This window comes from Oncorhynchus gorbuscha, linkage group LG17 (genome assembly GCF_021184085.1).
Source record: "Oncorhynchus gorbuscha isolate QuinsamMale2020 ecotype Even-year linkage group LG17, OgorEven_v1.0, whole genome shotgun sequence".
Classification (NCBI taxonomy): domain Eukaryota; kingdom Metazoa; phylum Chordata; class Actinopteri; order Salmoniformes; family Salmonidae; genus Oncorhynchus; species Oncorhynchus gorbuscha.
The window spans coordinates 42183198-42210995 of record NC_060189.1 but is presented as its reverse complement, the minus strand read 5'-3'; the positions used below and the strand labels follow the sequence as shown (position 1 = coordinate 42210995).

Below are 27798 nucleotides of genomic sequence, written 5' to 3'. Positions count from 1 at the left end.
CCCAGCCTAAAACCCCAAACAGCAAACAATGCAGGTGTAAAAGCACGGTGGCTAGGAAAAACACCCTAGAAAGGCCAAAACCTAGGAAGAAACCTAGAGAGGAACCGGGCTATGTGGGGTGGCCAGTCCTCTTCTGGCTGTGCCGGGTAGAGATTATAACAGAACATGACCAAGATGTTCAAATGTTCATAAATGACCAGCATGGTCAAATAATAATAAGGCAGAACAGTTGAAACTGGAGCAGCAGCACAGTCAGATGGACTGGGGACAGCAAGGAGCCATCATGTCAGGTAGTCCTGGGGCACGGTCCTAGGGCTCAGGTCCTCCGAGAGAGAGAAAGAGAGAATTAGAGAGAGCATATGTGGGGTGGCCAGTCCTCTTCTGGCTGTGCCAGGTGGAGATTATAACAGAACGTGGCCAAGATGTTCAAATGTTCATAAATGACCAGCATGGTTGAATAATAGTAAGGCAGAACAGTTGAAACTGGAGCAGGAGGAGGAGGATAATTATTCAGACACATTATTATGAGACTCGAAATTGAGCTCAGGTGCATCCTGTTTCCATTGATCATACTTGAGAGGTTTCTACAACTTGATTGGAGTCCACATGTGATAGTCAATGGAAAGGCACACACCTGTCTATATATGGTCCCACAGTTGACAGTGCATGTCAGCAAAAACCAAGTAATGAGGTTGAAGGAATTAGGATTGTGTTGAGGCACAGATCTGGGGAAGGGTACCACAAATGTCTGCAGCATTGGTCCCCAAGAACACAGTGGCCTCCATCATTCTGAAATGGATTAAGTTTTGAACCACCAAGACTCTTCCTAGAGCTGGCCGCCCGGCCAAACTGAGCAATCGGGTGAGGGAGGTGACCAAGAACTCGATGGTCACTCTGACAGAGCTCTAGAGTTCCTCTATGGTAGTGGGACTGGGAGACTTGTCAGGATTGAGGGAAAGATGAACGGAGCAAAGTACAGAGAGATCATTAATTAAAACCTGCTCCAGAACATTCAGGAACTCAGACTGGGGCGAAGGTTCACCTTCCAACAGGACAACGACCCTAAGCACACAGCCAAGACAACACAGGAGTTGCTTCAGGACAAGTCTCTGAATGTCTTTGAGTGGCCCAGCCAGAGCCCGGACTTGAACCCGATCAAACATCTCTGGAGAGACCTGAAAGTATCTGCACAGCAACGCTCCCCATCCAACCTGACAGAGCTTGAGAGCATCTGCAGAAAAGAATGGGAGAAATTGTGCCAAGCTTGTAGCATCAAGAATTTGTAAGTCGCTCTGGATAAGAGCGTCTGCTAAATGACTTAAATGTAAATGTAAATGTAAGAAGACTCAAGGCTGTAATCGCTGCCAAAGGTGCTTGAACAAAATACTGAGTAAAGGGTCTGAATACTTATGTAAATGTAATATTTCAGTGTTATTAATAATAAATTAGCTAACATTTCTAAAATCCTGTTTTTGCTATGTCATTATGGGGTAGTGCGTGTGGAATGATGAGGGGGAAAAAACAATTTAATCAATTTTAGAATAAGGCTGTAACCTTAGAACAAGGGATCTGAATACATTCCAAAGGCACTGCAATTTCTATATTGTTTTTACTTATTTAGTTCATGTATCTTTCCGATAGTAACTCCAATCTAGAATCAGTTGTTAGCAATTACATGGTTAGTGCATCCAAATTACAACATTAGTTAAAATGGTTTACTACTATTATAAGGGTAGGAAACCATCTAATTTAAATCATTTGGGCTAACCATCCCTTCAACATTGTGTTTTGGCTCCACAATGAGGGTTGTTATTATACCAATGCTGTACTGTATAGGGTTGATGTAGCATTGTCTGCATATTTGTCTCGACTGAATTGCAGTTTTTATTGTGAGAGCTCTGGTGAGAAAGATTTCCAATGTTTATTACAAACGTAACAATTTTTCTGGTGATATCAATAATTTCTTCCCATGTTGTCTTTGTTTGGCCAGACATGTGATGATGTACCATACCTCCAAGAGGGCAGGCTTCCTCTCCTCCTCATTCATCTCTACCAACTTCATCACATCCGAGTCTCCTACTCACTGGATATTCAGGAACACTGCCTTTCCCTGCCAACTCAATACTAACTTTACACTAAAAAACAAATAGATAATTATACTGTTCGTAATAAAGAAAAATGATCAGCAGCAGTAAAGGACTGTGAAACCTGAAATACATTGAAATGTTTAAGATTTTATTTTCTAACAAAACAGTCTCAGTATAATTTTACAAAAATATTTTCTGCTTCGACAACAGGCCAACATGACAAAGTTGTTCACCGGATCACATTACTGAAAGAACTACTCAGTTCCACAAATTAAAGATATTTCTCATTGACAGTAGCATAGTGATATCAAAGATATAACTAACCCAAAATTGAACAGAGCCTGTAGTTTCCAATGGGAGCAAATTAATCAGAGTGGGCAGGACATTCACAAGCTAGTGAGATCCCATTGGCACGTTCTAGCATTTATTTGCATATTTCTGTTGCCTATTCTAAAGTGTGGGTGTGCAATAACTCAATTCACCCTTGCACTCCTTAACTTTTTTCAAACTTTGGCAAAGGGTAAAGTCTACAAAATGCAGTCCTCTCAGTTGGTTACAGATTGTAGTTTTAGAAACAGAAAACTGTTTGGACATAAAATGTTTGGTCGTTGAGAATATTGGCAGAATGTCTGCCAAAACCATTCTGCTCCCACTGCCGGCCTCTGGGTTTCCTCTTATCTGTGGTAATATGTGGTAATGAGAGGAAACATAAACCAGATATTTTGCATTTATACATCCGGTCCATTCAAATCTGAATTCCTCAGAACTAGATAATATGGCATCGGGTTTATCTTTTGATTTCCAGAATACGTAATACTCTACGTACATTTGGTATTGCCATGCGTCATGTACAATATACATACATGTACAGTCCCAGTGCATTTTTTATCCAGTCACTTGAATTACAAACCTGAAGCAAAGTTTTAAAATAAGAGTCACTCCCGACATCACATCTCCTCAAAAGAACAGGTCCACTGTGAAAAACAGTGACATAAAATGGTGTGGACCATTTCACTGCCCCGTGTGCCACGGCATAACATGAGGTTATGGAAGTGTCTCTGTGCATCACACAGTTGTCTCGTGTTCCGTAACAGGTGTGGGAGAAGTGGGAAGAAAGTTCAGCCTCTCCTCCTCTTCTTCTTCTGTGTAGACGGCCTGAACATTATTTTCCTTGTGTTGTGCAGGTGGACATTCCTGGATGATTGGCTACTCGTACAAAAACATACACTATAAACAACTCACCAAGAGTTAATTCACGTTGAGATAAGATAATGGGTAATGTTAAGTACCCTTGATACAATAGCACATAGTGCCTTCAGAAAGTATTCATACCCCCTGAATTCAAAATGAATTAAATATGTTTTTTTTCTCTCACCCATCTACACACAATACCCCATAATGACAAAGTGAAAACATGTTTTTAGAAATGTTTGCTAATTTATTAAAATGAAATACTGAAATATTCAATTTACATATGTATTCACATCCGAGTCGATACTGTAACAATAAAATGTGTAAAAAGTAAAGGGGTGGAAATACTTTCTGAAGGCACTGTAGCGTTGTTGAAATGTCTCACACAGACCCAAAACAATAGAACATATTTTAACTGAAGCCAGAGGTCAATCATTGACGAAGGTGGGTTTTCCACAATGGACTTTTAAACGTTTGTCTGCTGTACACACTTGCTGAAAGTACAGTGTGGAAATCTTCTTATCTGCAATGATTGAATTCCAGCCTATCTTGAATGCATAGCCCCCTCTGCTATAAATGCATCAGGGGAACCTTCAGGAAGCAAACATTGTGGAATGCTGCAGATAGAAACGTCATGAATGGAACTGACGTGATTCCTTATTCTACACGCCAGACAAACATAACATTCTATCTGAACGTTCCATTATGTTGTGCCTGCTGAATGCAGCCCTGTGTTTACTGCAGCCCTGAGGACCAGACCTTGTCCAATAATTAATAATTGTTCTTGTTGCAAAACGTTTTGTTGCTTTTTGATGTGGTTTCCACTAATGAACACAATCCTGAACTGTGAGTGTGATGAGCCCATGTGCTCTGTTGACTTACCCTGTGCTCCAGTGGGGTGGCGCAGCACAGATTTTGTTTGAGGTTATCTGGTACAAAGAACAGCATGTTGCCCAACAGAGGATACAGAGTGCCTGGGGTCACATCCTCCTCTTTCATTGGTCCTTAAATTAAAGATAAAATCCAACCAATTAGATTAATTTAATTCAGAATCTGTTGTGAAAATTATTGGTATAATTTACCAGACAGAGATTAAGTGTAGTCCCTGATTAAAAGGCATGCTCAATGAAGAATATCAATCTCCATTGAGCATGCTTTTTAGTCCAGGAGTAGGTTTAATATGTGTCTGGAAAACCAGCCCTAATTGCATCTTCTATGGTAATGATCAAGAGCTCTCCCCTACCTGTGAGAAAGCTAACAATCAACCCTGTGATCACCACAGTGAAAGAGCTGAGAGCACTGTACCACATGAAGGATAAGGAGTAGAATCTCTGCAGACCCATTGGTTGGCTATAGAACAGTTGAAAGACATAGTTAAAATAAAATCACAAGATTTATTACAAAATTGCATCTACAGTGCCTTCAGAAAGTATTCATAACCCTTAACTTATTCCACATTTTGTTTTGTTTCTATGCTTGAAAATATGGAGAGTGGTACTCAGTAATGTGTTCTATTGGATAAGATCTAAACATTTTGTTTTCAGGACAAAAAGTAAATTGCTTTGACACATTTTTTGCAGTATTACATTAGTGCCTTGTTGCAAACAGGATGCCTGTTTTATTCTGTACATGCGTCCTTTTCACTCCTGTCAATTAGGTTAGTATTGTGGAGTAACTACAATGTTGTTGATCCATCCTCAGTTGTTTTCCCCTAACATCACAGCCGTTAAACTCTGTTACTGTTTTAAAGTCACCATTGGCCTCATGGTGAAATCCCTGAGCATGTTTTTTTTTTACTCCGGCAACTGAGTTAGGAAGTACACCTGTATCTTTGTAGTGACTGGGTGTATTGACACACCATCCAAAATTGTAATTAATAAATTCACCATGTTCAAAGGAATATTCAATGTCTGCTTTTTTTGTATTTTTACTCCTCTACCAATAGGTACCATTCTTTGCAAAGCATTGGAAAAGCTCCCTGGTCTTTGTGGTTGAATCTGTGTTTGAAATTCACTGCTTGACTTAGGGGCCTTACATTTATTAAAAAATCATGTTAATTAAGGATCAGACTCTTTTTAAAATTTTGACGAAAATGACATACCCAAATCTAACCAGGCTCAGGACCTGAAGGAAGGATATGCATATTCTTGATACCATTTGAAAGGAAAAACTTGGCAGGTTGTGGAATTGTTAAAATAATATAGGAGAATATAATACATTAGATAATACAAAGAAAAACCATGTGTTTTTTAGTATTATTTTTGTACCATCATTGTTGAAATGCACGAGAAAGGCCAATCAATATACGACATAGGAATCTAGGCACAATTTAGATTTTGGCCACTAGATGGCAGCTGTGTATGTGCAAAGTTTTAGACTGATCCAATGAACCATTGTATTTCTGTTCAAAATGTTTTATCAAGACTGCCCAAATTTGCCTAATTGGTTTATTAATAACTTTCTAGTTCATAACTGCACTCTCCTTCAAACAATAGCATGGTATTCTTTCACTGTAATAGCTAATGTAAATTTGACAGTGCAGTTAGATTAACAAGAATGTAAGCTGTCTGCCAATATCAGACATGTTTATGCCCTAGGAAATTTTCTGGTTACTTACAACCTCATGCTAATTGCATTAGCCTACGTTCGCTCAACTGGCACGCGGGAGACCCACTGATCCTGCAGCGGTTTTAAACACTTATTGCACTTATTATGTGACTTGTTAAGAGCACATTTCTACTCCTGAACGTATTTAGACTTTCCATAACAAAGGGGTTGAATACTCGACTCCAAACATTTTAGGTTTTAATTAATTTTAAAAATGTCTAAAAACATAATTCCATTTCGACATTATGGGGTATTGTGTAGACCACTGACAAAAAAATATATACAGTGGGGAGAACAAGTATTTGATAAACTGCCGATTTTGCATGTTTTCCTACTTACAAAGCATGTAGACGTCTGTAATTTGATTCATAGGTACACTTCAACTGTGAGAGACGGAATCTAAAACAAAAATCCAGAAAATCACATTGTATGATTTTTAAGTAATTAATTTGCATTTTATTGCATGACATAAGTATTTGATCACCTACTAACCAGTAAGAATTCCGGATCTCACAGACATGTTTGTTTTTCTTTAAGAAGCCCTCCTGTTCTCCACTCATTACCTGTATTAACTGCAACTGTTTGAACTCGTTACCTGTATAAAAGACACCTGTCCACACACTCAATCAAACAGACTACAACCTCTCCACAATGGCCAAGACCAGAGAGCTGTGTATGGACATCAGGGCTAAAATTGTAGACCTGCACAAGGCTGGGATGGGCTACATGACAATATGCAAGCAGCTTGGTGAGAAGGCAACAACTGTTAGCGCAATTATTTGAAAATGGAAGAAGTTCAAGATGACGATCAATCACCCTTGGTCTGGGGCTCCATGCAAGATCTCACCTCGTGGGGCATCAATGATCATGAGGAAGGTGAGGGATCAGCCCAGAACTACACGGTAGGACCTGGTCAATGACCTGAAGAGAGCTGGGACCACAGTTTCAAAGAAAACCATTAGTAACACACTACGCCGTCATGGATTAAAATCCTGCAGCGCACGCAATGTCCCCCTACTCAAGCCAGCGCATGTCCAGGCCCGTCTGAAGTTTGCCAATGACCATCTGGATTATCCAGAGGAGGAATGGGAGAAAGTCATGTGGTCTGATGAGACAGAAATAGAGCTTTTTGGTCTAAACTCCACTCACCGTGTTTGGAGGAAGAAGGATGAGTACAACCCCAAGAACACCATCCCAACCGTGAAGCATGGAGGTGGAAACATCATTCTTTGGGGATGCTTTTCTGCAAAGGGGACAGGACGACGGCACCGTATTGAGGGGAGGATGGATGGGACCATGTATCGCCAGATCTTGGCGAACAACCTCCTTCCCTCAGTAAGAGCATTGAAGATGGGTCGTGGCTGGGTCTTCCAGCATGACAACGACCCGAAACACACAGCCAGGGGAACTAAGGAGTGGCTCCATAAGAAGCATCTCAAGGTCCTGGAGTGGCCTAGCCAGTCTCCAGACCTTAACCCAATAGAAAATCTTTGGAGGGAGCTGAAAGTCCATATTGCCCAGCGACAGCCCCGAAATCTGAAGGATCTGGAGAAGGACTGTATGGAGGAGTGGGCAAAAATCCCTGCTGCAGTGTGTGCAAACCTGGTCAAGAACTACAGGAAACGTATGATCTCTGTAATTGCAAACAAAGGTTTCTGTACCAAATACTAAGTTCTGCTTTTCTGATGTATCAAATACTTATGTCATGTAATAAAATGCAAATGAATTACTTAAAAAGCATACAATGTGATTTTCTGGATTTTTGTTTTAGATTCCGTCTCTCACAGTTGAAGTGTACCTATGATAAACATTACAGACCTCTACATGCTTTGTAAGTTGGAAAACCTGCAAAATCGGCAGTGTATCAAATACTTGTTCTCCCCGCTGTACATTTAAATCTATAAGCAAACTAAATAGAATACTTTCAGATGATCTGATTATTAGTTGTTCTTTGCCTCTTATGACACGTACATTTGATTTTTATTGAGCTTTTCATGATACACTAAGACTCTTACCTGGATGTACTAGTAGGCACAGCAGTACTATTGAGTGCAGTCCCTATGGCTGTGGTGATGTTTTCTGAGAGTTGTACAGCAGTGCAGTTGAAATGAGACACAGCAGCAGGACCACCAGAGGTACGGGTTACGATGCTCCCGATGCCCACCCAGAAGGCCATCACCAGGCCTGACCCCAAACCCGCCAGGGCACCCTGGAGAAACACAGTACCTCAATCAATCAAATGTATTGATTGAGTCTTGACCTTTTTACATCAGCATTTAGAGTAACCCGGCATGGCGCTAAGTTTGATTCCCACAGGGATCACATTCACATACTAAAAATGTATGCCCTCACTATATACATTGAGTACTTACAGTAGAGTTAGCCCAAGGAATGAACATCCCGAGACAGAAGATGCCAAGAAGAGGACCACCAACCATTCCAAAGATTTTGAAAGCAGCCTTGAATTTAAATAAATACAAAAATGTCAGAATCAAACATAATATTTGAGTTTTAACTAAATACAGTAAGTTATTCCAATATATCAAATGTTGTCCTTACTTGCAAAACGGAATCACTCATCAAGTGGGTTAAATAGGCCATAGCCAGGCACATCAGTCCATATGAACATGCTAGTTCAGAAACAGAAAAAGTAAATGTCACTCTTTAATGTTGATATTATATGAGTGCCGTCTTAGAAAACATCTCACAGGTAAAGTGAGGAAAGCATGATGTAGAATTTACAAATAAGTTAAGAGACACTGTCAACAGTGAGCAGGGCCCCGTTCAGAAATAACCCCTAGTCCCTACCCCATAGGCACTTGATCTGATCTACTGTACATGAAGTGGCTGGGTCCTAGGGGATAAGGTCTAGGGGTTGTTTCTGGACAGGGCCCAGGAGATCTCAACGTACCCAGTCCCTTGGAGAGCAGGGTGGCCCTGGCCTCTGTCATGGATGAGCAGTGTGGTTTGATCAGATCCTCCAAGGTCACTGTGGCCAGAGAGTTAAAGGCTGACGAGATGGTGCTGTGGAGACAAACATGAAACTAAGTGTCAACACCAAAGCACCCCTCTGATCCTATGCTTCTGCTTGTTCTGGATGTCTAGGCTGGGTTAATGTAAAGCCCTTTGTGACGAAGGGTGTTAAAAATATTGATTGATTGACATACCTGAGAGCTGCACTAAATACGCAAGCTATAAACAGTCCAGACAGACCAGGTAGATCCTGCAGCATGTCCATAACAAAGTATAACACCATCTGTGGATAGAGAACACATAATGGTTGGTGTACTGTAGGTAAGAGTGTGGCACTAGCTACACCAGGTTTGTGGGTTCAATTCTCACTGGAGATCACAGACACAAAAAATGTATGCACTCACTGTACTGTAGGTAAATTTGAATAAAAACATCTGCTGACTGCTAAATTGCAGATGACTTAAACCACAAGCTACAATACTCTAATGATTAATGATGTCTGAAAAACCAAAATAATAACACTCACACACTTCTACTGACCTCATTTTTTGATAAGTTGCCTATTTTGTGAAATTGGTCCTCCCCACAGTAACGCGCAAACATGACCAGCCCCATGGCACAGCTCAGAGCTAGAGCTACCTGTAGAAAGGGAAACACCATGTAGCAAGACCTGCAGAATCACAACGTATTAAAATAGGTCAGTATCCATACCATTACAATGGTATTACCATAATATATAATAATAATAATATATGCCATTTAGCAGACGCTTTTATCCAAAGCGACTTACAGTCATGTGTGCATACATTCTACGTATGGGTGGTCCCGGGGATCGAACCCACTACCCTGGCGTTACAAGCGCCATGCTCTACCAACTGAGCTACATGATTCCATGTGTATGTACTGTAATGTGGTGTTGTGTATGGAGTGTGGTACATGCAGTCTTACATGATGGCTTCCCGCTCGGTCTTGGAGCTGAGGTATCTCTGGACCTGGGCCTGGTTGACCCCGTACAGAGACAGCATCAGGAAGATCCCTCCCACCCCCAGGGTCCAGAATGTGTACCTCTCCGTAGGGTCAGGATTCAGGCTGTAGAACAGACATGACAAGAGAGAGAACATAGAATTGGAATATTAGAACTGGAACATTTATTTATTTTTTATTTCACCTTTATTTAACCAGGTCGACTAGTTGAGAACAAGTTCTCATTTGCAACTGCGACCTGGCCAAGATAAAGCAAAGCAGTTTGACACATACAACAACACAGAGTTACACAAACATGCAATCAATAATACAGTAGAAAAGGTATATATATACAGCATGTGCAAATGAGATAGGATAAGGGAGGTAAAGGCGATAAATAGGCCATGGTGGCGAGGGTAATTACAATATAGCAATTAAACACTGGAATGGTAGAATGTGCAGAAGATTAATGTGCAAGTAGACATACTGGGGTGCAAAGGAGCAAGATAAATAAATAAATAAATGCAGTATGGGAATGAGGATGAGATAGTTGGATGGGCTATTTACAGGTGCAGTGATCTGTGAGCTGCTGTGACAGCTGGTGCTTAAAGCTAGTGAGGGAGATAAGAGTCTCCAGCTTTAGTGATTTTTGCAGTTCGTTCCAGTCATTGGCAGCAGAGAACTGGAAGGAGAGGCGGCCAAAGGAAGAATTGGCTTTGGGGGTGACCAGTGAGATATACCTGCTGGAGCGCGTGCTACGCGCTGCTAGGTGCTGCTATGGTGACCATTGAGCTGAGATAAGACGGGGCTTTACCTAGCAGAGACTTGTAGATGACCTGGAGCCAGTGGGTGGAATTTAAGATGTCCTTATTTAACAGGATCGCCAGTCATCGCTTCAATACATGAAGATAGTAACCAGTCTGTCTACTCACTCTATGCCAGAGATACGGTTCCCCTCCCAGACCTTCCTCCAGACCTCTGCTAACCCTCCAGTCTGCTGGACCCCCACCACAATGACCGTCAGCTGGCCAGCAAACATCACTATGGTCTGGAAGACATCTGTCCAGATCACTGCCTTCAGGCCTCCCTGTCAGGACCAGGTACAACACAGAGGCATAGAGCCTATTATCATATAGGCTTCAAGCTTATAATGGCTGATGTTACATCTAAAGATATAGAGAAAAAAAGGACACTTCGCAATGACATTTCATAATGTCAACGGTAAACTTTTTTTTCTTCATGAGTACATTTGATTTGTACTTTAGATTGTCGTATTTCCAGTTTATTTACCATTGTGTAATAACAGCTTATTTACAAACTCTGAAAATAACAAAGAACCACTTACCAGAGTAGTATACAGTGTACACACCAGTCCAGTGGCCAGTACTGCTCCCCATAGATCAAAGCCAGTAACTATAGGGAAGCATGGAACCAAATTAAGCAACCTTTACTCATTCATAATGTGCATTTAGCATAATTCTAGATAACCTACTCATGGCACAAAACACAGTAACATTTCCAGTTTCCCAGACACAGATTAAGCCTAGTCCTGGACTAAAAAAAAAACTCTTTCAACTGAGAATGTCCCTGGATGCATTTGAGTCCTGGACGACGCTTGATCTATGTCTTGGAGACAGCCATAACCCGCCATTAAAGTGTTAAACTTATCACGGTCTGTAAATCCTAAAAGCAAAGCCTAAATTACTGACCTGCATTGAGTGCTACGGCCGGAGTGTACACACAAACACCCATATAGATGACCTGCAAGAGATAGCAGCAGTCATATCAGTGGAAAAACTGATCATCAACAACATTTACAAGTTCTTTATTTTACTTGTTTATGTCTTTATTATTGCATCTGGTATGTATGGATCTTACTGTCTGAAAGATGAAGGTAAGTGTTCCACAGATACGCACTGGTTTGCTAAAGCGCAGTTCCAGATACTGAAAAGAAACAATACTATCACTAAGTGACATATACACATCAGTATATTCAGAATGTATTTATTCATTATTTATTTCCCTACCAGAAACCAATACTATGTAAACTCCTTAGCAGGCTTTAAAAGCTAGGTCTATACATTTCAACTGGTATTAGCCTACATATTTTAATTCCAAAGACTTCTCTCCATCAGGGGTTAAGTTTGCAAAGAACCTATAAGTACGTACCTGGTAAGCGCTGGTAAGATGCAGCCTGTAGAACACAGGAATGAAAACATGTGCTGGAATTAATAGGCCCAAGATGTAAGCACAGCCTATGAACCAGTACTGAGTGCCATGGGTATAGATCTCTGCCGGCACGCCCACTATAGCCACCGCTGACTGAAATGTAGCGATAAGTGACAGGGATACAGGAAGGCAGCTCATGCTCCGGTCCGCTAGCAGGAACTCTTGAGTGGTGCGCTGCCGACCCCCTGACAGGGCGTAATACAGCCCTATGCCCATGGATGCCACCAGCAAGAGGGCAAATATGACATAGTCGATAGTGGTGAAGTGCATTCTTTCCAAAGGATCCATCTTGGAGCCAGTGATCAGGATATGGCTACTGTGGCTAAATGGGATGGAGATGGATGTGGAGGGGACGTCTCCGCGGCGTAAGGGGAGAGTTTTTGCCCAACAGCCTTGCACAGATTCCAGATACACTGTAATAAAATATGGGGGGAAACATTTTGATTAACTCGGAATGCTGCCTTTATTGGTAACTACCTACCTAACTACTCCCTCAAGAAACCCAAACTTGGTTTGAGTATGATGAATTAGGTCAAAGTTATTGTTTGCCACAATAAATCTATTTAAAGCACATCGTCATTTCAAGAAGCTTTCACATACCTCTCCTTCAGTCCAAAACATCCTTCTGGAAAAGACAATTTGACGAGCAGGATAAATTGCCTCCACAAGCTTTCAGATCACCATCTTTACGAAGGGCAAGTCAGAAGAGATTTTCCATTACTGCCATTGCATTGCAGTTGTCAGCTTAACTGCATTTTTAAACAAATAAAAAAAACGTTTAAAACGCTATTTGGAGAACGGAAAAAACAAGCAAAAAATGATCCCAGCCATTATCACCTTGACGGCCATTAGTTAATACACCTTAGTTGAACTACAAACACATAGCCTATTAGGTATACAACTGTAATGTTATAGCCCTGAAAATATGAGAAATTATTCACACTGACATGTAGCATTAGCGCGGAAACAAATACGTAGGACATTTTTAGAGCTGTAATGTTTGCATTTTAATGTAGGCCTATAAAAACATGAGACGTGGAGATTTTCATGTTAATATACACTGCTCAAAAAAATAAAGGGAACACTTAAACAACACAATGTAACTCAAAGTCAATCACACTTCTGTGAAATCAAACTGTCCACTTAGGAAGCAACACTGATTGACAATAAATTTCACATGCTGTTGTGCAAATAGAATAGGCAACAGGTGTAAATTATAGGCAATTAGCAAGACACCCCCAATAAAGGAGTGGTTCTGCAGGTGGTAACCACAGACCACTTCTCAGTTCCTATGCTTCCTGGCTGATGTTTTGGTCACTTTTGAATGCTGGCGGTGCTTTCACTCTAGTGGTAGCATGAGAAGGAGTCTAACAACCCACACAAGTGGCTCAGGTAGTGCAGCTCATCCAGGATGACACATCAATGCGAGCTGTGGCAAGAAGGTTTGCTGTGACTGTCAGCGTAGTGTCCAGAGAATGGAGGCGCTACCAGGAGACAGGCCAGTACATCAGGAGGCGTGGAGGAAGCCGTAGGAGGGCAACAACCCAGCAGCAGGACCGCTACCTCTGCCTTTGTGCAAGGAGGAGCACTGCCAGAGCCCTGCAAAATGACCTCCAGCAGGCCACAAATGTGCATGTGTCTGCTCAAACGGTCAGAAACAGACTCCATGGGGGTGGTATGAGGGCCCTGACGTCCACAGGTGGGGGTTGCGCTTTACAGCCCAACACCGTGCAGGACGTTTGGCATTTGCCAGAGAATACCAAGATTGGCAAATTCACCACTGGCGCCCTGTGCTCTTCACAGATGAAAGCAGGTTCACACTGAGCACGTGACAGACGTGACAGAGTCTGGAGACGTCGTGGAGAACGTTCTGCTGCCTGCAACATCCTCCAGCATGACCGGATTGGCGGTGGATCAGTCATGGTGTGGGGTGGCATTTCTTTGGGGGGCCGCACAGCCCTCCGTGTGCTCGCCAGAGGTAGCCTGACTGCCATTAGGTACCGAGATTAGATCCTCAGACCCCTTGTGAGACCACATGCTGGTGCGGTTGGCCCTGGGTTCCTCCAAATGCAAGACAATGCTAGACCTCATGTGGCTGGAGTGTCAGCAGTTCCTGCAAGAGGAAGGCATTGATCCTATGGACTGGCCCGCACCTTCCCCAGACCTGAATCCAATTGAGCACATCTGGGACATCATGTCTCGCTCCATCCACCACAGACTGTCCAGGAGTTGGCGGATGCTTTCGTCCAGGTCTGGGAGGGGATCCCTCAGGAGACCATCCGACACCTCATCAGGAGCATGCCCAGGCGTTGTAGGGAGGTCATACAGGCACGTGGAGGCCACACACACTACTGAGCCTCATTTTGACTTGTTTTAAGGACATTACATCAAAGTTGGATCAGCCTGTAGTGTGGTTTTCCACTTTAATTTTGAGTGTCACTCCAAATCCAGACCTCCATGGGTTGATAAATTTGATTTCCATTGATAATTTTTGTGTGATTTTGTTGTCAGCACAGTCAACTATGTAAAGAAAAAAGTATTAAATAAGAATATTTCATTCATTCAGATCTAGGATGTGTTATTTTTAGTGTTACCTTTATTTTTTGAGCAGTGTGTGTGTGTGTGTATATGTATATATATATATATATATATGCCATTTAGCAGACGCTTTTATCCAAAGTGACTTACAGTCATGCCTATACATATATGCCATTTACAGGAATCGATTGCATTTTATCCTATAAAAGTGACTTACAGTCATGCCTGCATACATTTTACACATGGGTGGTCACAGGAATCGATTGCATTTTAATGTAGGCCTATAAGGAAGATGGGCCATGTGGAGATGTTCATTTTGAAACATTTTTTAAAGTTATTTGTTTATCCGGTTCCTCAGGGAACCACACATGGTGCCCCGACACCAATTCCTCAGGGAATCACTGTGCCACTTCTTTACTAGACTATCTGCGCACGTTCATTCACTCGCAACATATTTCAAGCCTCCAAACAGTGGTAAATGGAAATAGACATGTTACACAAAACACCAAAAATCTACTGCTCTGTACGCACGCGTCTCGGTGGCGGCACCTAATCTCTGCCTTGGAAAAATGTCAAGTGTCCTCGTCGAACCACATCGCATTTGGGAGCGTAGGCTATAGCGTAGGCTAAGTCCAATCGCTAATTTTCATACGGTAATGATACATAATAGTGTAATAGCCTACATTTTCCTTTACATTCTGTTTTGGCTCGTGTATTATTTTTACGGCGTACCCCAACTATTTATTTGACTGTGGTGCCGTACCAGAGTACTTTCACCCTTGCGTATCCTGTATATAAGCGACTAATTACCAGTTGTGTACTCATTCTCAGAGAATCTGATATGATTTGTTTTTGGATATATGTTGACACGGCCGCTGTCGCGGGGCGGTTTTAAACGTGCCTCGTCCAGCATCTAGCAAAACACACTTTCAGCAGCGTCTCTTGTTGCCTACTTCACCGACTGAGAGATGGGGTAGTTCGTTTCACGTCTCTGACACGGTCTACCGGTGTCAGAGAGCAGATGGGTGTCGCCACCAGAGCAGATGGGAGGCTGGGGAGACAGCACACTAGCTAACTGGTTAGCTAGCACACGGTGTCGCTCCCGCCGACTGTGTACCGGAGAAAACCCGTGTCACAGACGGGTGCGAATGTCGCTCCTGTTTCCCGCTAGCACAATAGACGGGAGGCTGGGGCGACACCGCGTGTTAGCTAACAATTTGCTAGTTAGTTAGCACACAGTGTCGCCCCAACCTGCATTGTACCGGACGAGCTGGCTTAGCTAGCACACAGTGCCTTTTACTCCCACCTGCCCTCGTTGTCGTTAACAGAAATGCGGTGACGAAGGCCACTGTGTACGGCTATCGCCCCCGCCCTTCTTCTGCAGCCATCCAACGTTATTGTGCATAACGTCACCTACCTACTGTACCGGAGCGACCCCGCCTGTCACCGTTCTTCTTCTATGGTGTAATGGCGTTCGCAACAATTGGTTCTGGATTCTGCCACCCACTGTGTGGGTGGATAATAAGGATCCCCAAAAAATGAAATAATGTGGGTAAAAAAATAATAAAATATCATACCAACTATCAAAAAATAAATTAACTAAACATAATCAACCTGCTTTTCTGTAAATAAAAAAAATCTAAATCAGGTCCCTACACAGTCTCGGAAGAGTCCTGTGGGGTGGGACATATCCTAGCTACAATAGTTCTTGCCATGAACTCTTGGAGCCACAAAAACTTCTAGGCTACAGATATAATGATGTTGAACTTCTTGGACACTTGTGCTGTACAATTAGTCACTGTGGCTAAAAATGCCACAAAAGCATCTTTCTTCACAATGAGTGTATCCAGATAAATCAATTGACTTAAAACACTAGCAACTGGTTGCAATGCATCCACCGCCATATCTTCAACACTTTCCTCTTCAACTCTCTTCACCGCCTCCACATAGGAGATCCGGTGCACAGTCCTGATCCTTGACACCTTGACCTCCTTCAGTCTGGAGTATGAACCCCACCACATGTTCCATTCACTGATTCTTCAATACACTACTTTTCCCATCTGCAAACATTTGATACGTGACCATATCCTTTACAATTCCCACACTGTAATGGTTGGACAAATGCTCTCACCACACACGCATCCAAGTTTCACATGTTCAGGTAGTCTCCTCAAACCACAATAATATTGATAGGCTTTTCTCCTTTGTTCTATTTACCATACGGGTCATGCGAAGTGCACCGACCACTCTTGGGATTTTCTGACTAAGGTACTCCTCATTGGTGGCTCCCGAGTGTCACAGTGGTCTAAGGCACTGCATCTCAGTGCTAGAATCGTCACTACAGACCCTGGTTTGATCCTGGTCTGTATCACAACCAGCTGTGATCGGGTGTCCCATAGGCCAGTGCACAATTGGCCCAGTGCCTTCCAGGTTTGGCTGGGGTAGGCTGTCATTATAAATAAGAATTTGTTCTTAACTGACTTGCCTTTTTAAATAAAGGTTAAAAAAATCCAACGATACTCCAGCTATAACTCCTTTGGCAGGCGTCCTGCTCCGAAGAGGAATACAGGTACTTCTGACGTGTGCAATTTTGCCAGATCCATTGCACGCTTCTTCTGTTCTTCATCGACACAATTCACCAAAACAAGGCCGCTTCTAGTCACCTTTATTGAATCCACCTTTCCCACTGCTTTCTTCACAGTCCTCAATATTACAAGTGTATTTCCCAAATGAACCCCCTTGTCCAGAAAACACAGTCCAATAAGAAATGTATTATTGGAACAGTACTTTTCTTCTACAACTTTAGCTCATTTTGTTCCATTCTTTGATTTCACTATTTTTCATTCATTATCACACTCTTCACTTGCCGCACTTTCAGATTCAAGCACAGTCGCCATTTCCCAAGACACACTCCCCCCGCCTGATATATCTTCTTTTTTTTAAATTACCAATACAGGGATAAAGAGAGGTTCCTGAAGATGCAGGAATACCCACATGCAGGAACGCCCCGAATTACAAGCCGCAATTGCACCCTTCTTCGAGAGTACGGAGTTATCCTTTTGAAAGCACGTGAGCAAAGAGGTTCTAAACCTTCAGGGAACGCTTGCGAAACAGACCAGGGGTTTGAGAAGTCAATGAGTAAAGTAAAGCTATGTTATTACTCCAACCTTGTGAAAGTGACACATACATTTTTCGTCAAAAACAACTTTATTTGTAACTTTAATTTGACGGCCTACACATAGAAGTCGGTCAGATCAAGAATATAAGTGTTCTGAGGTTTGTTTAATCAATACTCGGAACAATATTTATATGTTGACATGTATTTTATTTGTGTACAAAATACCAGTGTCCTCATACGTATGTATATACGGCCATGTACCATTGACTACATCTTACCTGTATAAGATGTGGTGCCGACAGTCAACTTCCAATCCAGCACTTTTGTAAATCTATGTCCTGTCATCATGCATCGCGACAAGGTTGCATGCGTTGAAAACGTGGTTTACTTTGGACCAGACATCATCTCCAAATCTGATGACAATTGTCCCATAGGTAATAAGCGAAAATCAAAAGCCTCTCAAAAAGCTTCAGAAATTCAAAAATGTTCTGAAGTTATCTAGAGATGGTTATCTGCAAAACGACACATGGGGATGACTCATCCATGTCTCCGTTGTTCAAGAATGGCACGTTTTGGTTTGTTAACAAACACCTAGAATATGATACATTAGCATCTAAAGATACACCATTATTCTTCACTTTTATCATTTAAATGTACCTCATTGATCATAAGAATGTTTTAGTTCTTCATTGAAAGCAATCATTTGTAAACATTTGTTGTCCATGATGATTATAGCGCTTTTCTCTTGCAATTACTCATGCCTAGAAAGTGGGCTGGGTCATCGACAGCACAGTGGACACTATATAATACCCATAAAACCTAGCGGGAAAACCCGGTAATGGTTCCAATCATTTTTCAATTTTAGAACTACTTCATAGGTCTGTGTTTCGTGTAGGCTTACGTTTTGATAGCCATGTAATTATCTAGGACAAGTTGAGTGTTCTCAATATATTCTCCTCGAAAATGCTAATTAGCAACAGAGAAGACTTCAGCAAGACTACGAATTCCTGCAGGGAGCTCCTGCACCTCATCTCGAATCACACTGTCAGCTACCATTCACCAGCGTGATCACGTTTGTGCCCAATCCATGAATGTGCGTCCCCTTTGTATGTCTTAGCTAGCCACTGACTACACTTTAGCTAGCTAGTTAGCAGAATAGTAGATCAAAAAAATAATGTTGTTTTAGACTAGATAAGTCTTTGTACAGTACGTGGCATTTTTCAAGGATGAGCATTAAAAGGGGAGAAGACCACTGGAAGTCTGGCCATTTTGAGAAGTGCAGCTATAGTGAAGGGCAATTAACCAGTTTGGTCAGGGCCAGCATAAGGGTAAAGCTTATCCTGTGTCAGTGAGTGTAGCTATTAAATTAAGTTTGAGCATCTTAACAATACATTGTTTCCTACACATCTGTCAACATTCTAAAAGAGCCACTTAATCAATTATAGATTACTCAGATACCAGACTTCGACGAGTGATAATTCAGTTCTAGAATGTCATTGAAAAGGAATCTAAAAATCTATTGACATTCAAATTGACTTTTAGACATCCAGCCTGTATTGTAGTTTCATGTCCAGACAAATCTTCAAAAGGGCACAGCATTTATTTATTCAGAGTGGTAAATGCATTCACACAGTCTTTGATTTATTGAATCCATCCCACTATATGATTGATGTCAAGTGATAAAATCCCAAGGTGTCAATTAAAAGTTTATGGAAAAACTGTATTTGTCCTCGTGAAAATGACAGTTTATTAATATTGTAACGGCCCTGGGTTTATAAGCGCGGAAATCGACTCTGCCGCACGAGCATACTTTTGCGGCACAGTCGATAGCACGCCGGACCTCGGGCTAGAAGGTCGAGGGTTCGAGATCTGCTCCCTGCTGTTTCATTACAATATTCTAAAACTAATGTCATCAATAAAATCAAACTATTTATATAGCACAGTTCTTACAACAGATGCATTTTGCTACACTTGCAATAACATCTGCTAACCATGTGTATGTGACCAATAAAATGTGATTTGATTTCAAGGTGTTTAGTCATTAGATGGGGTGTTGTCTGCAAAGTGGGGCACAGATAACGAAGAGGAAACCGGTACAAAAGTATCTATATCCACAGGAAAACGAGCAAGGAAGAAACCACTGCTCCAAAACCACCATAAAAAAAAATCCAGACTACAGTTTGCAACTGCACATGGGGACAAAGATTGTACTTTTTTGGAGAAATCAAGGCATTCAACATGGCTACAGAGATGGATGTGCAGGAGTCAGGGCTTTGGGTCATATGGTCTGGGATCCTGGGTGCCTCACCAGATGGTCTGCTGGGTACCACAGCAGTGGTGGAGGTTGTGTCCATAGGGTGCAAGGGACCTTACCATTGAAGAGGCAGTGAAGTTGAATGATTTTTATATTCAGGAGGAGGGAGGGTCTGACAGGCTCAGTGAAGACCATCCTTACTGGCACCAGGTCCAAGGGCAGGTTCATATCTCTAGAAGGAACACTTGCTTCATCCACATCCAGAATGACAACCTCTTGCTGGATTAGAGTTTCTCAAGGACCACATGCTCCCAAAATAGGAACTGCAACAGTGAACATCTGTAAATATCCTGTAAATAATTTTTGAACAAGTCAGTTTCTGTTTTTACCTTTATTTGAGGGTACACTGGATCAGTGTTCTAGTCACGCCTCCTGTCAGTACCTGTTTTCAGGGAAGCCTATGGTCCCAAAAATGATTACACATAGTTCATACACACATTAGGTTATATAACATACGTTTTGCTCAAAGCAGCCAACTAAAGTAATGTAGTTAACTTTATGATGGGCACATTGGTAATTTATATCTGTGATGTTCAAACTATTTCTTACCCCGTGTCTTACTTGCTGAAAGCCCCAGTCATTCCTGCCTGTTCATAAGTTAAATCACAAAGGCTAGTCTGAGTGCATCTCCTCAGTTTCATTCAGTAAAACAATTCACGTGGCATTTTATCGCAGAAATGTGTATATGTGATGTTTAAATTATTTCTTAACCCTTTTGTTGTGTGGAGCTTCTTTTCCTGGTAAATACAGGGCCATTTATCTTTCTCAATGTAAAATGGCAACTGCAGACCCGAGCATTGTCACTGGGTTTCAGGTCCGCCCGTCTGAAAGACCACCAAAAATAGTTACTTTTACTAGCTAGCTATGTTGATTACTAAAATGGTATATCTATATGTAAATACCATACCCAACAACTTGACTACAGTAACAGTAAAATAGACTGGGCTTTGGTCTATCTGCACATCTAAAGTCCTACTATGTGGATGGGACATTTCTGCTGGGATGGAGGAATTATCTGGAATGCTCAACTAGATAATCAGGACAGTCTAGGGTACTATTTGTCAGAAGAGGTGAAGTATTGCGATGAGTTATGTGACTGTACTTCTGACTCAAATTCTCAAGAGGAAAGGTAAAACCCTTGGTCCTCCTCAGTGACCTCAAGGCTAACAGTGATAGGGGGATCGTCTGAAAGGCACTGATGTGCAAGGATGTAAACATAAGGGTTTTAGGCACTGGCCAGCAGACCACAATTTCTACATTCAGGTCCTAAATCGGTGCCATGCAATGTTTGCTGTGTCAGGCCAGTTTGACATATTGTCTACTTAATTTCCATCCCTGCTGACATGTGTAACTGACTTCACAGGTCATTTGATTAGTCATGTTCATGTTTTGTATGGGAAAACATTGAGCCCATAAGTCCTTTGAACGCTAGCTAGCTAGCTAGTTATGGTTAACTCACCGTTCGTGTAGTCACTTTTCCACGTGGTGACATGCTAGCTAAAGTTATCCCAGCAGGGCGGGAGTATTTATCTAACGTTTAGCTACCTAGTTACGTTAGCTCATAGTTTGTGTAGTAAGGCTTTTCTCCAGAGTCCATGGACAGTGACAGTCCACGACTAACTAGTTCACGAGGGCAGAGATATTTAACATTAGCTAGTTAGCGCTAATTGCGACCGTTAGGCAATTTTTATAACTAAAACTACACTAATATATACAGTTGAAGTCGGAAGTTTACATACACTTAGGTTGGAGTCATTAAAACTCATTTTTCAACCACTCCACAAAATTTCTTGTTATCAAATTATAGTTTTAGCAAGTTGATTAGGACATCTACTTTGTGCATGACACAAGTAATTTTTCCAACAATTGTTTACAGACAAATTATTTCACTTAAAATTCACTGTATCACAATTCCAGTGGGTCAGAAGTTTACATACACTAAGTTGACTGTGCCTTTAAACAGGTTGGAAAATTACAGAAAGTGATGTCATGGCTTTAGAAGCTCTCATAGGCTAACTGACATAATTCGAGTCAATTGGAGGTGTACCTGTGGATGTATTTCAAGGCCTACCTTCAAACTCAGTGCCTCTTTGCTTGACATTATAAAATCAAAAGAAATAAGCCAAGACCTCAGAAAAATAATTGTAGACCTCCACAAGTCTGGTTCATCCTTGGGAGCAATTTCCAAACGCCTGAAGGTAGCACGTTCATCTGTACAAACAATAGTACGCAAGTATAAACACCATGGGACCACGCAGCCGTCATACCGCTTAGGAAGGAGACGCATTCTGTCTCCTAGAGATGAACGTACTTTGGTGCTAAAAGTGCAAATCAATCCGAGAACAACAGCAAAGGACATTTTGAAGATGCTGGAGGAAACAGGTACAAAAGTATCTATATCCATAGTAAAACGAGTCCTATATCGACATAGCCTGAAAGGCCGCTCAGCAAGGAAGAAGCCACTGCTCCAAAACCGCCATAAAAAAGCCAGACTATGGTTTGCAACTGCACATGGGGACAAACATTGTACTTTTTGGAGAAATTTCCTCCGGTCTGGTGAAACAAAAATAGAACTGATTGGCCATAATGACTGTCGTTATGTTTGGAGGAAAAAGGGGGATGCTTGCAAGCTGAAGAACACCATCCCAACCATGAAGCACGGGGGTGGCAGCATCATGTGGAGGTGCTTTGCTGCAGGAGGTGTCATGCCCTGGTCGTGGGGTTGTGTTTAGTATAGTATTCTAGGTAAGTCTATGGTTGCCTAGAGTGGTTCTCAATCAGAGACAGGTGTTTATCGTTGTCTCTGATTGGGAACCATATTTAGTCAGCCATATTCTTTGAGTATTTGGTGGGTGATTGTTCCTGTCTCTGTTTTTTGCACCAGTTAGGACTGTTGTCAGTTTTCACGTTACGTTTATTGTTTTTGTAAATTGTTTGTATTTTTCATCTTTCATTAAAGATGTCATTAAAGATAACCACGCTGCATTTTGGTCCTCCTCTCTTTCACCAGAAGAAAACCGTAACAGGAGGGACTGGTGCACTTCACAAAATAGATGGCTTCATGAGGATGGAAAATTATGTTCATATATTGAAGCAACATCTCAAGACATCAGTAATCTCTGAAACTGGAAACACTTGTTCTCAACGTGCCTACCTTGTTAAATAAAGGTGAGAAAAATCTGTCAGGAAGTTAAAGCTTGGTGGCAAATGGGTCTTCCAAATGGACAATGACCCCAAGCATACTTCCAAAGTTGTGGCAAAATGGCTTAAGGACAACAAAGTCAATGTATTGGAATGGCCATCACAAAGCCCTGACCTCAATCCTACACAAAATTTGTGGAACAGAACTGGAAAAGCGTGCGCGAGCAAGGAGGCCTACTGTCATGTTTTGTCATTGATTATCATGTCTTGTCTCTGTGCTTCCCTTCTATTCGTTTCCCTCTGCTGGTCTTATTAGGTTCTTTCCCTCTTTCTATCCCTCTCTCTCCCCCTCCCTCTCTCGCTCTCTCGCTCTCTCTCTATCGTTCCGTTCCTGCTCCCAGCTGTTCCTCATTTTCCTAGTGGTTAGAGCGTTGGACTAGTAACCGGAAGGTTGTGAGTTCAAACCCCCCGAGCTGACAAGGTACAAATCTGTCGTTCTGCCCCTGAACAGGCAGTTAACCCACTGTTCCCAGGCCGTCATTGAAAATAAGAATATGTTCTTAACTGACTTGCCTGGTTAAAAAAAAAAAAAAAAAAAAAATACCTCATTTACTCTTTTCACACCTGTCCCCTATTTTGCCCTCTGATTAGAGTCCCTATTTCTCCCTCTGTTTTCCGCTTCTGTCCTTGTCGGATCCTTGTATGATGTTCGCTGTTCTGTGTCCTTGTTCCGCCCTGTCGTGTTTTACCTTCCTCAGATGCTGCGTGTGAGCAGGTGTCAATGTCAGCTACGGCCGGTGCCTTCCCGAAGCGACCTGCAGTCTGTGGTCGCGTCTCCAGTCATTCCTTTCTACTGACGAGTGGATTTCAGTTTTCCTGTTTTTGCTTTCACCTAGATAATATCCAGGATTATCGCTTTTGTCTAAGACTGGAATAAAGACTCTGTTTTCGTTAAGTCGCTTTTGGGTCCTCATTCACCTGCATAACACCTACACTCCTGACTCGGTTACACCAGCACTGTCAGGAGAAATGGGCCAAAATTCACCCAACTTATTGTGGGAAGCTTGTGGAAGGCTACCTGAAACGTGTGACCTAAGTTAAACAATTTAAAGGCAATGCTACCAAATACTAATTGAGTGTATGTAAACTTCTGACCCACTGGGAATGTAAGAAATAAAAGCTGAAATAAATAATGATCTCTACTATTCTGACATTTCACATTCTTAAAATAAGTGGTGATCCGAACTGACCTAAAACAGATTTTTTTGAATAGGATTAAATGTTTGGAATTGTGAAAAACTACGTTTAAATGTATTTGGCTAAGGTGTATGTAAACTTCTGACTTCAACTGTATGTGCCCCTTGACTTTCCACATTTTGCTATTTTACAGCCTTTTCCCCTCATCAATCAAAAAACACACACTACCCCATAATGGCAAAGCAAAACCAGGTTTTGAAATGTTTGCAAATTTAGTATTAAATGGGAAAATTACATTTACATAAGTATTTAGTCCCTTTACTCAGTACTTTGTTGAAGCAGCTTTGGCAGCGATTACAGCCTCATGTCTTCTTGGGTATGATGCTACAAGCTTGGCACACCTGTATTTGGGAAGTTTCACCCATTCTTCTCTGCAGATCCTCTCAATCTCTGTCAGGTTGGATGGGTTTCTCCAGAGATGTTTGATTGGGTTCAAGTCCAGGCTCTGGCTGGGCCACTCAAGGACATTCAGAGACTTGTCCCAAAGCCACTCACTCCTGTGTTGTCTTGGCTGTGTGCTTAGGGTCGTTGTCTGAGATCCTCAGCACTCTGGAGCAGCTTTTCATCAAGAAACTTAATGTACTTTGCTCCATTCATCTTTGCTTCAATCCTGACTAGTCTCCCAGTCCCTGCCGCTGAAAAACATCCCCACAGCATGATGTTGCCACCAACATGCTTCACCGTAGGGAAAGTGTTAGTGTTGTAAAGTGTTGGTTTCATGAGCTGAAATAAATGATCCCCGAAATGTTCCATATACAAAACAAAAACATATTTCTCCCAAATGTAGTGCACAAATGTGTTTACATCCCTGTTTAGCATGTTTCCTTTGCCAAGAGAATCCATCCACCTGACAGGTGTGGCAAATCAAGAAGCGGATTAAACAGCAGGATCATTACACAGGTGCACCTTGTGCTGGGGACGATAAAAGGCCACTCTAAAATGTGCAGTTTTGTCACACAACACAATGTCACAGATGTCTGAAGATTTGAGGGAGTGTCCAATTGGCATGCAGACTGCAAGAATTTCCACCAGAGCTTTGCCAGGGAACTAAATGTTCATTTCTTTACCATAAGCCACCTCCAATGTCGTTTTAGAGAATTTGGCAGAACGTCCAACTGGCCTCACAACCACAGACCATGTGTATGGAATCGTGTGGGCGAGTGGTTTGCTGATGTCAACGTTGTGAACAGAGTGCCCCATGGTGGCAGTGGGGTTATGGTATGGGCAGGCATAAACTACAGACAATGAACACAATTGCATTTTATCCATGGCAATTGGAATGCACAAAAATACAGTGATGAGATCCTGAGGCCCATTGTGAGGCCCATTTTATTCTGTAACAGATGCATATCTGCATTCCCAGTCGTGGAATCCATAGATTAGGGCCAATTGACTGATTTCCTCATATGAACTGTAACTCAGTAAAATCAATGAAATTGTTGCGTGATGCATTTATATTTTTGTTCAGTATATGTTGGGGTAAAAGTGACTAGCTATTTAGGATAGATAATAGAGTAGCAACAGCCTATGTGGAAAAGCGTGTTTGTGTGTGACGCCAATATGCATGTGTGTGCGTTTTTTTGTGTGTGAGTGTATGTTGTGTGTGTGTGTGTGTTGGAGTGTCAGTGTAGTATGTGTGAGTGTGTGGGCAGAGTTTAGTGAGTGCGCATAGGAGCCAGCGTAAGACAGTCAATGCATAAATTCAATAAACAACAATAATAAAGGGGTCAATGTAAATAGTCCGGATAGTCATTTGATTAACTGTTCAGCAGTACTGCTTGCCGTGCAGCAGCAGAGAGGACAGTCTATGGGTGGCTGGAGTCTTTGAGCATTTTTAGTGCCTTGACACCGCCTGGTATAGAGGTCCTGGATGAGTTTGGCCCCAGTGATGTACTGAGCTGTACTCACTTTCCCTCTGTAGCGCCTTGCGATCTGATGTAGAGCATTTGCCATTCCATGCAGTTTAATTATGAATCAAAGGTTTGTGCTTGCAACATTGAATGAGTTTTTGATAATATGTCTATTATATGCAAACAACTCAGTGGGTGTGTACAAATCTTACACATACAGAGAGATACATATATGCAGAGAAAACATTTAATCAAAGTAGTCTTAAAATATATATATATATATTTTTTAGCAGATGTCATTCTAGAGTGCATTGGTGGGTCCAACTGGGAGAGGACGTGGTAGCAGGATTACAAGGTTGTGTGATATTTATGCACCAAATTGTTGTTTTATTTAATAGAGTAAGGTTCTTAAGACTCTCTCCTTTCTGAGTTAACTGAGAGGAGTCTTTATGGAGCTTGGGCTGGCAACTGATTAAGTGATGGCTTGGTGATTAAAAACCTACAGCTGGCATTCCATCGATAAGATATGGTGGGAGTCACCAAGATAGAGCAAGCCTGGAGGAACAGAACAAAGGCCTCAGTATTCCTAATTATCCTGGCATCTGGGAGACAGCACCAGAGGCAGATGACCAGATGATGAACCCAATGTGGCTTATGATGCCCCCCCCCCAATCTATATGGGAGTGGTGGAACCAAGCATTCTGGGTATCAGCTATATAAACTGTGCATTGTCTGTAAAGGGTAGGCTCTCAGCCTAACAGGGTTGACGGTTTTATTATTGCAATAATTAATCAATATTAAATAAAGATGATTGTTTGAAGAAATGACCAAGTCTCTCTAAGTAATGAGTACAGTACAGTTTTTTGCATATCCTACTCCCCCTGATTAGCCATTATTGACAGCGACCCATGTGGCTTGCTCAAGGGCACGCCAATATATGTTTCACTTAGTCAGCTCGGGGATTCGAACTAGCAACCTTTCGGTTACTGGTCCAATGTTCTTAACTGCTAAGCAACCTGCTGCTCTCAAACCTCTAACTCGCACATCATGCAATGAAATAATTATGCCTTTCCCCTACAGCACTGTATTTGTTAATACTTCCTGAATGTAAAGTGTGTGTCCATGTGTTTTGTCCTGTGCAGATCTGGTGAGAGCCTTCTCAGAAAGGGCACTACCTCACTTCTCAGACCCTATCACCTCCCCCTGCCTGCTGAGGCCAGTGATCGGCAGCATGTTTACCCTGGAGAAGATAGCTGATGAACACAGACACATAGAAGCCAATAGAAACCAGGGAAAGATTGTCATCAATGTCATGAACCCACAATGATGGGACCTCCAGTGACATCTCTCCATCTACTACCAAACTGAACATTGTTTCACACCAAACATAACATTTGGTTGATCAACTTGGTTGATAATGCACATGACCTGAATGTTATGTGATTCTTATTATGTAGATATTTGTATCACATTCTATTTAGTGTTCTATCAAATTATTTTTTTTTCTTTACTTAGTAGGCTGTTAACAGA

At 41.9% G+C, this 27798-nt stretch overlaps 1 protein-coding gene across 6 annotated transcripts; it reads right to left on the bottom strand.

Moving 5' to 3' along the window:
• Positions 1-2214: 2214 nt before the first annotated feature.
• LOC124001948 (sodium-dependent multivitamin transporter-like) lies at positions 2215-18456 on the bottom strand. 6 transcript variants are annotated; one of them, XM_046309120.1, is made up of 18 exons: positions 17985-18456; positions 12651-12799; positions 11991-12463; positions 11700-11765; positions 11531-11582; positions 11167-11234; positions 10754-10908; positions 9807-9947; positions 9399-9528; positions 9053-9141; positions 8797-8909; positions 8445-8515; positions 8258-8344; positions 7901-8094; positions 6225-6284; positions 4522-4628; positions 4161-4282; positions 2215-3293 (listed from the first exon to the last, which is right to left on the bottom strand). In XM_046309120.1, exons 3-18 carry the CDS (start codon positions 12336-12338, stop codon positions 3153-3155), a joined length of 1944 nt encoding a protein of 647 aa, XP_046165076.1. In that variant the 5' UTR covers positions 12339-12463; positions 12651-12799; positions 17985-18456; the 3' UTR covers positions 2215-3152. The 6 variants fall into 6 exon arrangements, with proteins under 6 accessions (XP_046165076.1, XP_046165073.1, XP_046165075.1 ...); XM_046309117.1 differs by having other exon boundaries at positions 12651-12734; XM_046309119.1 differs by lacking the exon at positions 17985-18456 and adding an exon at positions 16006-16063 and having other exon boundaries at positions 12651-12734.
• Positions 18457-27798: the final 9342 nt, after the last annotated feature.

Bases quoted from the DNA above. Each gene is read 5' to 3' on its own strand.
- LOC124001948 (XM_046309120.1), bottom strand. From the start codon at position 12,338: ATGGATCCTTTGGAAAGAATGCACTTCACCACTATCGACTATGTCATA. The intron at 11,235-11,530 runs GTCAGTAATTTA...GCTTCCCTATAG, and splicing joins GGCCGTAGCACTCAATGCAG to TTACTGGCTTTGATCTATGG. The intron at 4,629-6,224 runs GTAAGTAGGAAA...ACTGTTCTATAG, and splicing joins TACAGACGTCTACATGCTTT to CCAACCAATGGGTCTGCAGA.